This window comes from Mus caroli, chromosome 13, assembly GCF_900094665.2.
Source record: "Mus caroli chromosome 13, CAROLI_EIJ_v1.1, whole genome shotgun sequence".
Taxonomy (NCBI): Eukaryota; Metazoa; Chordata; class Mammalia; order Rodentia; family Muridae; genus Mus; species Mus caroli.
This window is the reverse complement of record NC_034582.1, coordinates 90,150,647-90,162,933: the sequence shown is the minus strand read 5'-3', so window position 1 is coordinate 90,162,933 and position 12,287 is coordinate 90,150,647. Positions and strand designations below refer to the sequence as shown.

The window sequence follows — 12,287 nt, the reverse complement described above, 5'->3', positions numbered from 1 at the left end:
ACTCACTTTGTAGACCAGGCTGGCCTCGAACTCAGAAATCCGCCTGCCTCTGCCTCCCGAGTGCTGGGATTAAAGGCGTGCGCCACCACGCCCCGGCTCCCCAAAGCTTTTCTTATGCTTTGCTCTCTCTGCAGGGGTCCAAATTTTATGGAAATGAGCTCAAGAAGGAAAAGCAAGTCAATCAACGAATTGAAAATATGATGCAACAAAAAGCTCAAATTACCAGCCAGCAGCTAAGGAAAGCTCGATTGCAGGTATTTATTCAGTTGCCAGGGGGAAGTTGGTAGAATAGGAATTCATAACAGAAGTGCAGCACTGTCAAGTCATAACAGCAAACAGGGTCAGGTGGAAGTACGCATTACATTGCTACGCATGCGCATTACACATGCGCATTCCGCAGGCTGGAAGGCTCAGGCCCTTGCTCTGCACCTTTCCCTGTGCAGAAGAGGAAATGGAACCTTAGGTGACTTGCCTGGCTTCAAAGGACAGACAGTTTCGTTGCAGGGTTGGGATTTGACCAACGCACAGCATATGTTGTTTTATTGTGTGTGCTTTGCAGCTAGGCAAGACTGTAAGACAAATATGGCCCATTTGAGGGAGAGGAACTGGGTGGGGACTCTATCAGAGTGACTGTGTTTTAGTAAAATAAGAAGTTACACTACAAGTTAAATACCAAATGGGCATGAATTTTTGTGGTTTTTTTTTGTTTTGTTTTGTTTTTTTGTTTGTTTGTTTTTGAATGAAACGGTTTCTAAACACCTAGAGGTTTTTATGTTCTCCAGAAATCTCAAGAGGTGAGAGAGAAAAAAATTCAAAGTTTTCTCAGCTACTAAAAGTTATTTCAATAGAAAAGTTTGGAAGGAACCAGGGTTCAGGGGACCCTAAGGGAGATTGACAGCTCAAGACAGTCATGTTTCCGCTGATCAGACTAAAGGTGTAGTCGGTGAGTTCCGTCTCTATTAACATCTGACTCAATGCTACCAAAGCACTGGGCACAGGAAAACACTCGTTACAGATAAGGAAATGCACAAAGAAGGCAAGGTAATTTTCCTATTACTAAGAACTGAGCGTACTAATAAAATTGTCATATGAATCTGCCATGCCACAGGATCTTTCTCTTACAGTGGAGTTCAGCGATCGTGCACGTTCTTTACTGAACCGTATCAGTTTTTATAAACACTTTTCCAGAATATTATTTAATTTGTTGTTGATAGTGGTAGTGGTAGGTATTTTGTCTTTTGATTGTTGGTTTTGTTTGTTTGCATGTGACAGAATCTCACACTGCAGCCCCGCTGGCCTCAGGCTCCTGATGGTCCCCGTGCTTCAACCTTCAGGGGGCTTAGATTACAGGTGTGAGGGACCCAACCCAGTTACAAGATAATTTTTAAGTGGCTGCTGTTGTCACAAAAGATGACCCGAGTGCTGGATCGGTCATCATTTTTGACAGTTAGTTTATTGCGTTCCACTGTGTAGAGATACCCTGGCCTTTGCACTACCCAACCTTGGCTCCAGTCTCTGTTTTATATACACCTCTGTGATGGTAGTCTTCTGTCTTTGCACTCTGGTATAGTTATTTTCATCAAAAATTATTGATTTACATTTTCAAGATGTAAGTGTTGCTTTCTTCAAATGCTTCTTTAAAATTACCGGATTTCATCAGTTTTGTTACTTTTCTCATGCTGGTTTTAATTGCTTTTTATTGAGTCAGAGGAGAAACTGTCCTCACATGGCACTCACCCTTCTCATTATGAGATGCGTTTGTTATGAGACAGGTTAAGTGGGTGGCATAAGGAAACCAAAGCAACAGTTCCTTCTTATATAATAAGAAGTAATCGCTGGTTACATTCCTGTTCCTGTGGAGAGAAGAACAAACATACATTCACCCACGATAGTCACTGAGGACAGACAGAAGAAACAATCCCATAAAGGTTTGGGCTGGTGAGCCAGTGAGGGAAAAGGGTGGGGTTACCTATGGGAGGATGAGTAACATTTCGGTCCAGCTGGGGTGATGGCCTAAGTGCTCCATAAATGGATTCCCTCCCTCCTTCAGCTAACCTCCTATGTACTTATAACCTCCAATGATGGTGTGTAGCTGGGCAGGAGTGTATACAGATGGGGAGCGGTGTGCACAGGAAGGAGTGAGTGCTTGTGGTCTGGAGTAAGGTCCAGCCACCCTTCTCCACTCTTCGTGGGAGGGAATGTCAGTAGGATGGATCTTGTGAGGGTCCCTTGACTGTACTCATAGTTGTTCTGATTTCAAGCTAATATTAGCTACACTGTGCCTACAGTTCCATGGCATCCTTGGCTCTGATGACCATAGTAATTTCTGACACAAATTTTCCTTAAATCTATTCTATTATCTATATTATTCTCTTATCTCCTGGTGTTATAATTACTGGCCTGACAAAAGTAATCCACATTCCATTTCTTGGTGAGGAAGATATAGTGTGGGAGAGGGGGGATTAAAAGCAAATAATTTGCTGTCAAACAAGTGGGAAAGAAGTTGTAAACAATATTTAAACTCACATTCTTTTGGCAGCAACTCAAGTTAGAGGGCCACACATGACTGCAAGAGAAGCTATAAAATGTGCTCTCTAGCTAGGTGGCCGTCGGCCCAGCCTTTCTGTTTAATGGAAAGAATGGGGAGATAGATTTGGATGTTTGACAAACAGTCCAGTGCTATCTTCTTCCTTATTTCTAGAGTTTATTATCAATTTCTCTTCATTTATGAGATCGTATGCATTAAGGATTTTTCTTACCATATACCCTATATGTGTTTTCAATACATCTCTTAATTTTGATCACATACTTTAGAAGCTTATCTAGTCAAACCTAATGCTGTTCTTTTTAAGACTTTCATTTTAGGTTCATAGAAAAGCTGCACAGAAAGTAAAGATCTCCCTGCCCTCACATGGGCTAGCCTCTAGCCAGGTCTCCCTGCCCTCACACGGGCTAGCCTGTAGCCAAGCACTCTCTCCCAGAAGTGCACTACACTTGTTGCAGTTAATGTGCCTACTATGGCATGTCTTTATCATGCATCAATAATTTATTACTAGTGTTTTCTGCTTTAAAGGTGTAGACAAGTTTATAGTGGTATATGTTCACCATTAAAGTACCAATAACTCTATTACAATGTGAGTTATTGCCCTAAGTCCCTTTGTGACCTATTTGTCCATCCTTCTCTTCTGCTCATCCCTGGAGCTCTGATCTACTCACTGTCCCAGGTCCCACCCTGGCCAGCATCGGAATCCTACTGTGCGCAGCCTCTCCACACTGGCTTCTTTCACTTACTGATATACGCTTAGATTACTTGATGTTGTTTATGGCTTGATCTCTCACTGTTTTCATGTGCTGAATGTTATTTTTTATCCACATGTCTAGCAGTTTATCCATTTCCCTACTGGAGAACATCGTGTTTGCTTCCCAAGTTCTGCCAATTAGGAGTAAGCTGCTTGTAGATACCCATGCTCTCGTATATGTATGGGCCTAAGTTTTCAACTCCAGTTAGTAAATGCAAAGGAATAGAATTGCTAGGTCATGTGATTTAAAAGACGTTCACATTTTATAAGAAGCTGCCAAGCTGTCTTCCAAGATGACCATACCTTTCGACATTCTCGTTGTGAAGGATGAGGGGCCCTGTTGCTATTCATTCTGACCAATCTTTGGCGTTGTTAGTGTTCTCAGTTGGGGTCATCCCGACACATGCAGGATGATGGTGTTACGTCATTTTACACTGCGTGTCCTCACTGGCATAGAGTGAGGAGTCGCATTTCATATGGTTAGATGTCATGTATAAATCTCTGGTGAGGTGTCTGTTAAGGCTTTAGGCTTAGATTTAAATAAGATTGTTGACTTTTGTTTTTTACAGAGTTTGAAGAATCCTTTGTGTATTTTGAGTATCAGTCACATACTGACTTTTATTTTAAAAATATTTTCTTCTAGTTTAACTTATCTTTTGACTCCCTTGATAGTAATTTTCACTGAGCAGACAAACAAAATGTGTTTCAGTTAAAGTGTGAAGGATTTTTTTTCTAAGTTTAAAAAATTGCATTCTGTAGAAAATAATGCTGTCTTTAAGTTGACCTTATTCTGTAAACAATTTGCTTTTGGAACTTGCTAGGTTTTATGATCTGTAATCTACATATATCTTTAATAGACGCTTTACAGACACAGAGGATCATAGCTGGTGTGTTGCTCTGACTTTTGGGGTTTCATACGAATTTTGCAGTTTAACGTCCAGATAACCTGAAGGACTAGAAAGTGCCTTCCATTGAGCATCAGAATTTCAGCTTTTGTTCCAGTTGTGCCCAGGGTTTGCTGGGAGCCTCGCTGGCATCTCTCAGAACAGGAGTGGTAGGAAATGTGTCTTATGTTGATTATTTAATTGTTTCATTTGTTGAGCTTCCTCTAAAAGAAGCTGTGTGCGTGGGAGGAGGTTGAGGAAGTCCCAAGGAGACAAGAAGGTCTCAAAGAATGAAGACATTTTCATAGGAAATGTTTCTATTTTGGACATTTTCCACATGCTAGATTTGATTATGTGTGATATGATAGTGTAAATTTCTGCTGGTCAGGCCGAGGTAAGAAGTCTGCATGCATGAGCCAGGCAGCTCATTTGGACCCTCTTTGAATATCCTCCCCTGGACTCCACCCTCACCACACTCCTGGAAGGCAGGCATCTGGTTATCATATAAACTATCTTCTAATGAGCTTGTAAACTGGATAAATGAGCATCTGCATTCTGTTAAGTGAGGCCACACAGCCAATCCGTGCATTTCGACCATTTTAACAACCGCCTTTGCTAACTTGGACCAACTCAGTAGACTTTATGGAGATACTGAGTCAAAATAAAAAGCAGAATTTCCAAATATTGTCCCAAATGTAGTAGAAATTGAAGATTTTGAAAAGAAATTAGTATAGAGTGTGGATACAACAATGTTAAAGACTGTTCAAAGTCTATTAGCCACAGGTGGTATTCGAGGCTCTCACCCCAGCACTCAGGAGGCAGATGGGTCTCTGTGAGCTCTAGGCCAGCCTGTTTTACATAGTGGGTTCTGGGACAGCCAGGACTACATATAGTTTCCAAAACAAATAACTTCAACAACAATGACAAAAAAACCAAAGCCTGTGTTAGAAAAGATAAGACAAAGAAAACAAACTTTGGTGTAACCTGTTTCCCAAGTCCAGCTCTCTCACGTCAGCTCTATGACTCAGAACAAATCTCTTAATCTTAGTAAACTTTCATTTTCTCATTTATAAGACTAATAATTGTAATCTCTGAATTATTTTTACTAGTAAGTGAGTTTTTGTGGGAAGTGCTTAACATCTGACATAGTCCATAACTGTCCCTTCTACCTTAGAATGAGAGGTAGTCAGTGAGCCCTTGCCATACCCCTCTCCAAGAACACGTTGTACAAGCATCTCTTCATTCCTTCAACAACCTTTTGCCATTAGTTTATTAGAATTAAGGGTTGTAAGAGAGTGCTAACATAGCCACTGTCCTGCGCCTAATGAGAAGCATCACTGAGACCCAGAGGAAAGTTCTTGTCTTTAACCCCGGTGACACACGAGTTCTCAGAAGTAACAGGAGGAAGAAGGTAAATGTTACTTACAGCCACCAAGTAGACTGTGAAAGGCCTCAGGGGAAAGTGATAAACGAACCATGACCGAGAAGTAAAGGGGGAGAAATGTTGGGAAGCTAAGGCAGGCGCTGTGCATTGGGGAGAGCAGAGAGCGTTCAGACAGGATGGGTGGGTGACTAAGAAGAGATTAAAGGAAGATGGAAGAGATGAGTCACACTGTGAGGCTTCCTCTGGGCAGCTGCACGCTTGCATCGAGTACAAGAGAGAAGTTCATAGAAGAAACCATCTCAGCGTTAATCATGAGTGTGAGGAGTTTTCCCTCGCGGTTGGCTTTCTATTTATCTTCTGCTTCTCTATATTATTCCAAGCCAAAATATTTCAGGTGCCACTCCTTTATTCTTACTTCATTCATATTTTAGGCATATTGTAATTATTACAGCTTATCTACTACAATAAGGGCCACAGTGGAAACAAGAAATCAAGCAAGAGAGCATTGGTTCTCTGGCATGGAAGACAAAGCTGCAGCCGAGTTTCATAGCATATTTGAGTTGACCCATGAAGGCTGTGGCAGAGCTCAGGGTATTCTAGATAGGAGCAACCCAAGAAGGCAGAGTCCCTCAGGTCAGCGAGAGGGGTAAGCACAGCACGGGTAGGCCTGTGTACACTGTCAGGGTCTGCTACAGGCAGATGGGATTCGGGTCTTGTTCCTAAGAGAAGAGCTGCAGTTTTAATCTCCAGTTAGTGGGTGGGTGGCTAGTGTGTCTGTCCTAAGACCATGAAACAAGTATTCTATAAGTGAGGGCAAGGCTGAAGACAGCACGTGCATGGGGGATGGGCAGGCACAGCGAGCCTTCGTGCTCTCCCCATGAAGGTGTTGCCTTCCTTCAGGCGCTCACTGGGTTCTCCAGAACTGTTTTCCTCTCTCCTTGGTTGCTGTGCTCTGCCTCTGTTGCTCCTCTCAGTAGTAGATTCCATGTGCTGTGTGTGTGGTGCTTGTTTTATGGCTGTCTTCTGTTATGATTTATGTTAATGATCTAGGCAGCTTCTTATAGGTTGTCAAAATTAAACCTGTCCCATAGCCCTTTGCAGGCTAGCCTAGGCAAGCACATGTAGAACATTAGTAGAGGCCGCCCATACAAACAGGGTATGGGGATGTTTGCTATGTAAACTTTTCTTTACTCTCCTATTTTGTTTCTCTCTATGTTCTCTCTCTTTTTTTTTTCTTTCAACCCAGTAATTTTTCTCTGAACAGGAAAAAAGTTTTAAAGATTACAATTCTGCATTGTTATATTTGACATGTATTTTAAAGTTTTATGAAAAATAAGCTACATCTTCAGTTTTTAATTGATATTGGTATAGAATAACTATTTCAGATATTAGCTCTTCTCCTGGCTAGTTTTATGTCAACCTAACAGAAGCTAGACTCAGGGAAGAGAGACTCGGAACTGAGAGAATGCCTCCATAAGATCAGGCTGTGGTGATTGACATGGGAGAGCCCAGCCCACTGTGGCTGGTGCCACTCCTGGGCTGGTGCGCTGGGTTCTAGAGACCAAGCAGGCCGAGCAAGCCAATAAGCAGCACTCTCCATGGCCTGTGTCAGCTCCTGCCTCCAGGCTCCTGCCCTGTTTGAGTCCTTGCCTTGACTGCTTTCAGTTTTGCTGGAACTGCGAGTGAAATAAACCCTGTCTCCCCAAGTTCCTTTCCTTCCTGATGTTTCATCACAGCAACAGAAACCTAGCCAAGGCAGCCCCGCAGACATAGTTTCACAGAAGGAATGTTCACTCTGTACTTCATTCAACATGTTCTCTTGAACAGAGTGCAGCATCATGTCATGCGCCAGAGGTAGAATCTCTTGATGTGCAGTTCCTCTGTTCTGTTTTAAGACATTAACAATTCGAGTCAAATGGGAATTGTTTCATTTGCCTAAATAGAAGCATTCAGTTATAGTAGGTTTATCCAAATCAGTTGAGCAGTAGCATCATTTGATGCAGGTAACTGGGGTAGCTCGTTTATTCATGAAATACTTGGTAAGTTCCTGCTCTGTTCCTGGAAGAACAGGAAGAAGAATCACTAGGAGCCTACATTTACAAATAGGCTGTCAGTCTGCAGAGAGGGCTCAGTGGGTGAGACCCTTGCTGTATAAGCAGGAGGACCCGAGTTTGGGCCCCCAGCACCATGTGAAAGTCAGGTGTGGCATCACGTGTGTGACTCCAGCACTGTGTGGGGAGACCGGTGGGTCCCAGGAGCTCAGGGCCCTGCCAGCACAACCAAAAGAGCAAGCTCTAAGTTCACTGAGAAATCCTGTTTCAAAATACAAGGGGGAGAGCAACAGGGAAGAGACCCAAGGCACTGTGGCCCAAGCACACATGCATAGGTAAGCATTCACACTTACACACAAAATCAAAAGGTAATGACTAAGAATAGGCTGTCTGTGTGAAAAATAGAAGCAGTTACTAACCTTGATAAACAACAATAAATTACATACCCATAGATATAAGAAAATATATACCTAATAGGTGGATGGATGGATGGATGGATGGATGGATGAGTAGACTGGTAGATAGACACTTCTGAATTAAAGTTAATGGCTAATAATGTTTTGATATCATATTGCCTAAAAGTATGTTAACTTTTTAAAAATTAAGGTTGACAGATTTGCAATGGAGTTAGAACGGAACCGGAATTTGAACAATACCATCGTTCATGTTGACATGGATGCTTTCTATGCAGCTGTCGAAATGAGGGACAACCCGGAGCTGAAGGATAAACCCATTGCTGTAGGATCCATGAGCATGTTGGTAAGTAGGTGAAGACCAAAAACAAAGAGGAAATTGCATGGGATATCCGGATAAGCCTGCTGGGGCTTGCCGGTTTGCTGAGGACTTTTTCATGGTTCCAGGTGGCTTACACGAGCTCAGCCACTGAATCCTGTCAGTATAACTGATCGTACTAATTTTTATTTCCACTTAAGAACAACAACAAACAAAACAACAGAGAAAATGAGCGCCTGTACCAAGGTTCCAAGCCCAACAAATCAGCAGAGTAGTGGAGTACTCTCCCACGTGAAGTCAATTTTCAGACGTGTTCTAGAGAGAATGGAAGAACAGGCAAGGGAAATGTTCTGTTTTGAAGGTTTGCAAACTGGCTTGCAGACCAAGTCTGGCCTGTCATCGCTTTCTGTAAAGAAACTTTGTTAGGACAAATGGTTATGACACTTACTTATTTTACTGTCACATTCAAGGAACACAACTGAATAGAGTTGAATAATTGCTAACAAAACACATCTGCAAAAGCTCCCGTGATTATGTGTGTCTGAGCTTTATAGAAAGTTTTGCCAGCCCCCATTTTGCAATAACAGAGCTTGTTGATATGTTTACAGTGTAATTCATTTTTTTTCCCACAACTCAGAATCGTTTGTCTTTCTGACCACTAAGTTGCCTTTTCTTTTGGCTGTCCTAAGTCAAAGCGAAGGGAACAGGAGGCGTGCCTGTGGCTGAAAACATATTCATTCACTAGTAGGAGGTGCTCATCGACAGCCTCAGCGCTCAGGAACGCACATCTGTCTGAAAGCAGCAGCTGGGGTAGATAGGCATTTGTATCACAGAAACACTGGGAAAACGAGAGAGTTGCTCCCTGTCGCAGACTCCTTCCAATGCCTTAGATAACTATAGCCTGTGTCCTACAACTACTCTGTTGTGTAGCTGTAATCCATCATGAGCACGCAGGCAGCTAACTAAAGCAATGCTTGCTGAAATGTTTTCCCTTTCCTAGAAACCACCAGTGGAATCGGAGAGAAAAGCAAGAATGCATACCTGTGTATGTGTGTACTTACACACATACGTTCTGTAGCTGTGTTTGAGCTAAACTGGGGGCTTTTGAAAACCTCACTTATTTTCTTCCCAACCTAAAAGTTAAAACGTCAAGTTCAAAATTGTTATTTCTGTGTGCTGAACTAATAGTTTTCCCTTCTGAAGAGAGTTGAAGCTAATTGTTCTTGTTTAGTAAACTCATAAAAAGCTGATGTGCACATTAACAGTGGTGCTACGTGTTAGACGCTTGCAGCCTGCTGCTCGGAGGATGCTTTGGCGACTTTGGTGGGTTTTCTTAACTTTCTGAGTTGATACTGAGAACCAGCACTCCTTCCCCAGAGCAGCATCCAGGGCTGCAGAAGCAATCTCTTCTTTTTTCACAGACAACTCTGTTTTTTCCTCCTAATTTTTCAGTTTATACGAAGATCAGTAGGGGTGAGTTGACTCTGTGTCTTCTGGGATCTGGGACATGAGAAATCCAAGATGGATTCACTCGGGTCTAGCACTTCCACGGTGGTGATTAGAATGGCCTCACACTTCCTTGTCTCTATGTGATGCCCGACACTAAGTGCTGTAATTTGCCCTTTTAACATGCTCGAGTACTCTAGAGTAGTTGCACTGCTGTAAACATCCAAAGGGGAAGCTGCAAGCTCTTCCTTCAGACGGAGGCTGCAGGGCCCACAGCGTCATCTCCTGCTCCTTTCTGTAGTTTAAGTCACGGGGCAGTTCGCTGGGCAGGAACTACACTCTACCTTCTGATAAGAGTTAAGTGTAAAAGTATTGCAGCTACTGTTTTCAATGTACTACAAACCCAAGATGTGAGGGACTCATCTTGTAAAACGTTAGTTCTTCATCAGATCTAGCTTCATATCAGTTTCATAAGATTTCCTTAGAGTTAATAACTTTATGTATATGAGAGTTTTGTCTGCGCGTATGTCTGTACTACTGAAATGCACCTGGTGGCTCCAGAAGCCAGAAGAGAACACTGGAGTAACCATGGTTGTGGGCCACGGTGTGGGTTCAGGGTATGGGGATTGAACCGAGATTCTCTGCATGAGCAGCCAGTTCTTACTCTGAAGCACTGAGCAGTCTCGGTGGCCTCAAGACTTACTTTTTTTATTTTAAAGCCTTGCTTGGCCTCTCTAGTGTCACCTGCACTCTCTTCCAGAGCACAGAACAGGGGTTGGGACAGTTTTGGAGTACTGTCAAGATTTTTGTAATGGCTTTTTAATGATTAAAGGAAATCTGATATTTTTTTTCTGAAATAATTCCTTCATGTGATAGTCATGGCCTGCATTTCTCTAGCACTCACTTAGTTTCCAGATAAAGGCCCCATTCAGTATTAAACTTGGCTGTAGATGGTATTAGGGTCCTGCCCTTGACCCGGACCACTGGCAAACACCATCATGACAGGATTTACTAAATACTCTCGTGTTTTCATTCTCTGACTTTTTAGCATCATGTCCTAGCCAAAGTGTTTTTGAAAAAAAAAATCAAGCCTTTAAAAAAATAAAACTCAATTTTGAAGTTTTAAAAAAATTTTTAAGTACTTCATTTTAGAGACATAATATTTCTGATCAGATCTAGGCCTTTAATTTTTTGTTCTGATAAAAAAAAAAATTTCCTGATAGGGCAAATGTATACTACTGGCTGAGAATCTCTAATCTAAAACATATGAAATACATTTCTAAAAATGTTGGATTTGGGACCTTCACCTGCATGCACATGGACACACATAAACACATGTACATACATGTACACAAGCACAAAACGGTTTTGGATTTTGAGACATTTTTGATTTCAGACTTCTCAGTCAAGGAAGGTTAACTGAAAAAAAAAACCTATTTAATATTCTCAAATATAAAAACTTAAATATGATATTCTTCTGGTCCCAAATAGTTTAAACAAACATGCTCTTTTTACATTATACTGATACTTTCTATACATATTACTTTACATAATATGTATACTGTTGATATTTTCTTCTTTATAACTGTTCTATTTTATTTACTATTAGTTTCATATTGGTTCCACTCTCATCCAGGATTAGATAAATATTATATTACACATGTATTAGGGTTACAACATATATATATTTATTTATGTGTGTCTGTGTATGTATATGTATATAATATATATTATATAAAATGTATATACAGTATATGTTATATATGTATATTATATGTATATATTGAAGCTTAATTACTGGAAATATTTTTTAAGTTATTTAAAGCCATTATTTGCTGTGTAGAACTGGATGACCTTGAACCTCAAACTAGTAGCTCTCCTGCCTTAGACTCCTAATTGCTGGAATGACAGATATCCACCACCACATCCACTTTGAAGAATTTTTCATTGTTCTGCTTATTACCTGGTATCATGCTATAAATTCAGAAGTAACAGTGAGACAGGGTCATGGTTTTTAAGAAAGTCAAGATATGGTTCAAGACAGTGGCTTATAAAAGAAATGCCCTTGAATTGAAAATGCACAGCAGTAATGTGTTTCTTATGAATGCACTGATCGATATGTCCATTTAGGGTTGTTTATTTTTCCCTATGCGGTCCATTTTCTTTCAGGCTACTTCAAATTACCATGCAAGGAGGTTTGGTGTCCGTGCAGCCATGCCAGGATTTATTGCTAAGAGGCTCTGCCCACAACTTATTATAGTGCCCCCAAACTTTGACAAATATAGAGCTGTGAGTAAGGAGGTAAGTGGACATCTCACCCCAAGCCCTGTCACCCCAAACCCTGTCACTGCCTTCCTGTCACCTGGGCAACTCCAGATGCCTTAGCCTGTCAAGGTTTGGTCTCACCTATAGTGAATGGTGCTGTGTACAGGATGCAGAACATGCCATTGTGTTTCCTGTTGGTCTCACCTGTAGTGAATGGCGAGCTGTG

At 41.5% G+C, this 12,287-nt stretch overlaps 1 protein-coding gene across 3 annotated transcripts in view; it reads left to right on the top strand.

Annotated features, from left to right (window-relative positions):
- Polk (DNA polymerase kappa) overlaps positions 1-12,287 on the top strand; it is a 62,756-nt gene that overhangs the window by 27,458 nt on the left and 23,011 nt on the right. For all 3 annotated transcript variants that reach the window (XM_021180959.2, XM_021180961.2, XM_021180962.2), the window contains exons 3-5: positions 135-254; positions 8,225-8,377; positions 11,966-12,097. In XM_021180959.2, the coding sequence (XP_021036618.1) occupies positions 135-254; positions 8,225-8,377; positions 11,966-12,097 (405 nt within the window). The remainder of the gene's footprint in view (positions 1-134; positions 255-8,224; positions 8,378-11,965; positions 12,098-12,287) is intronic.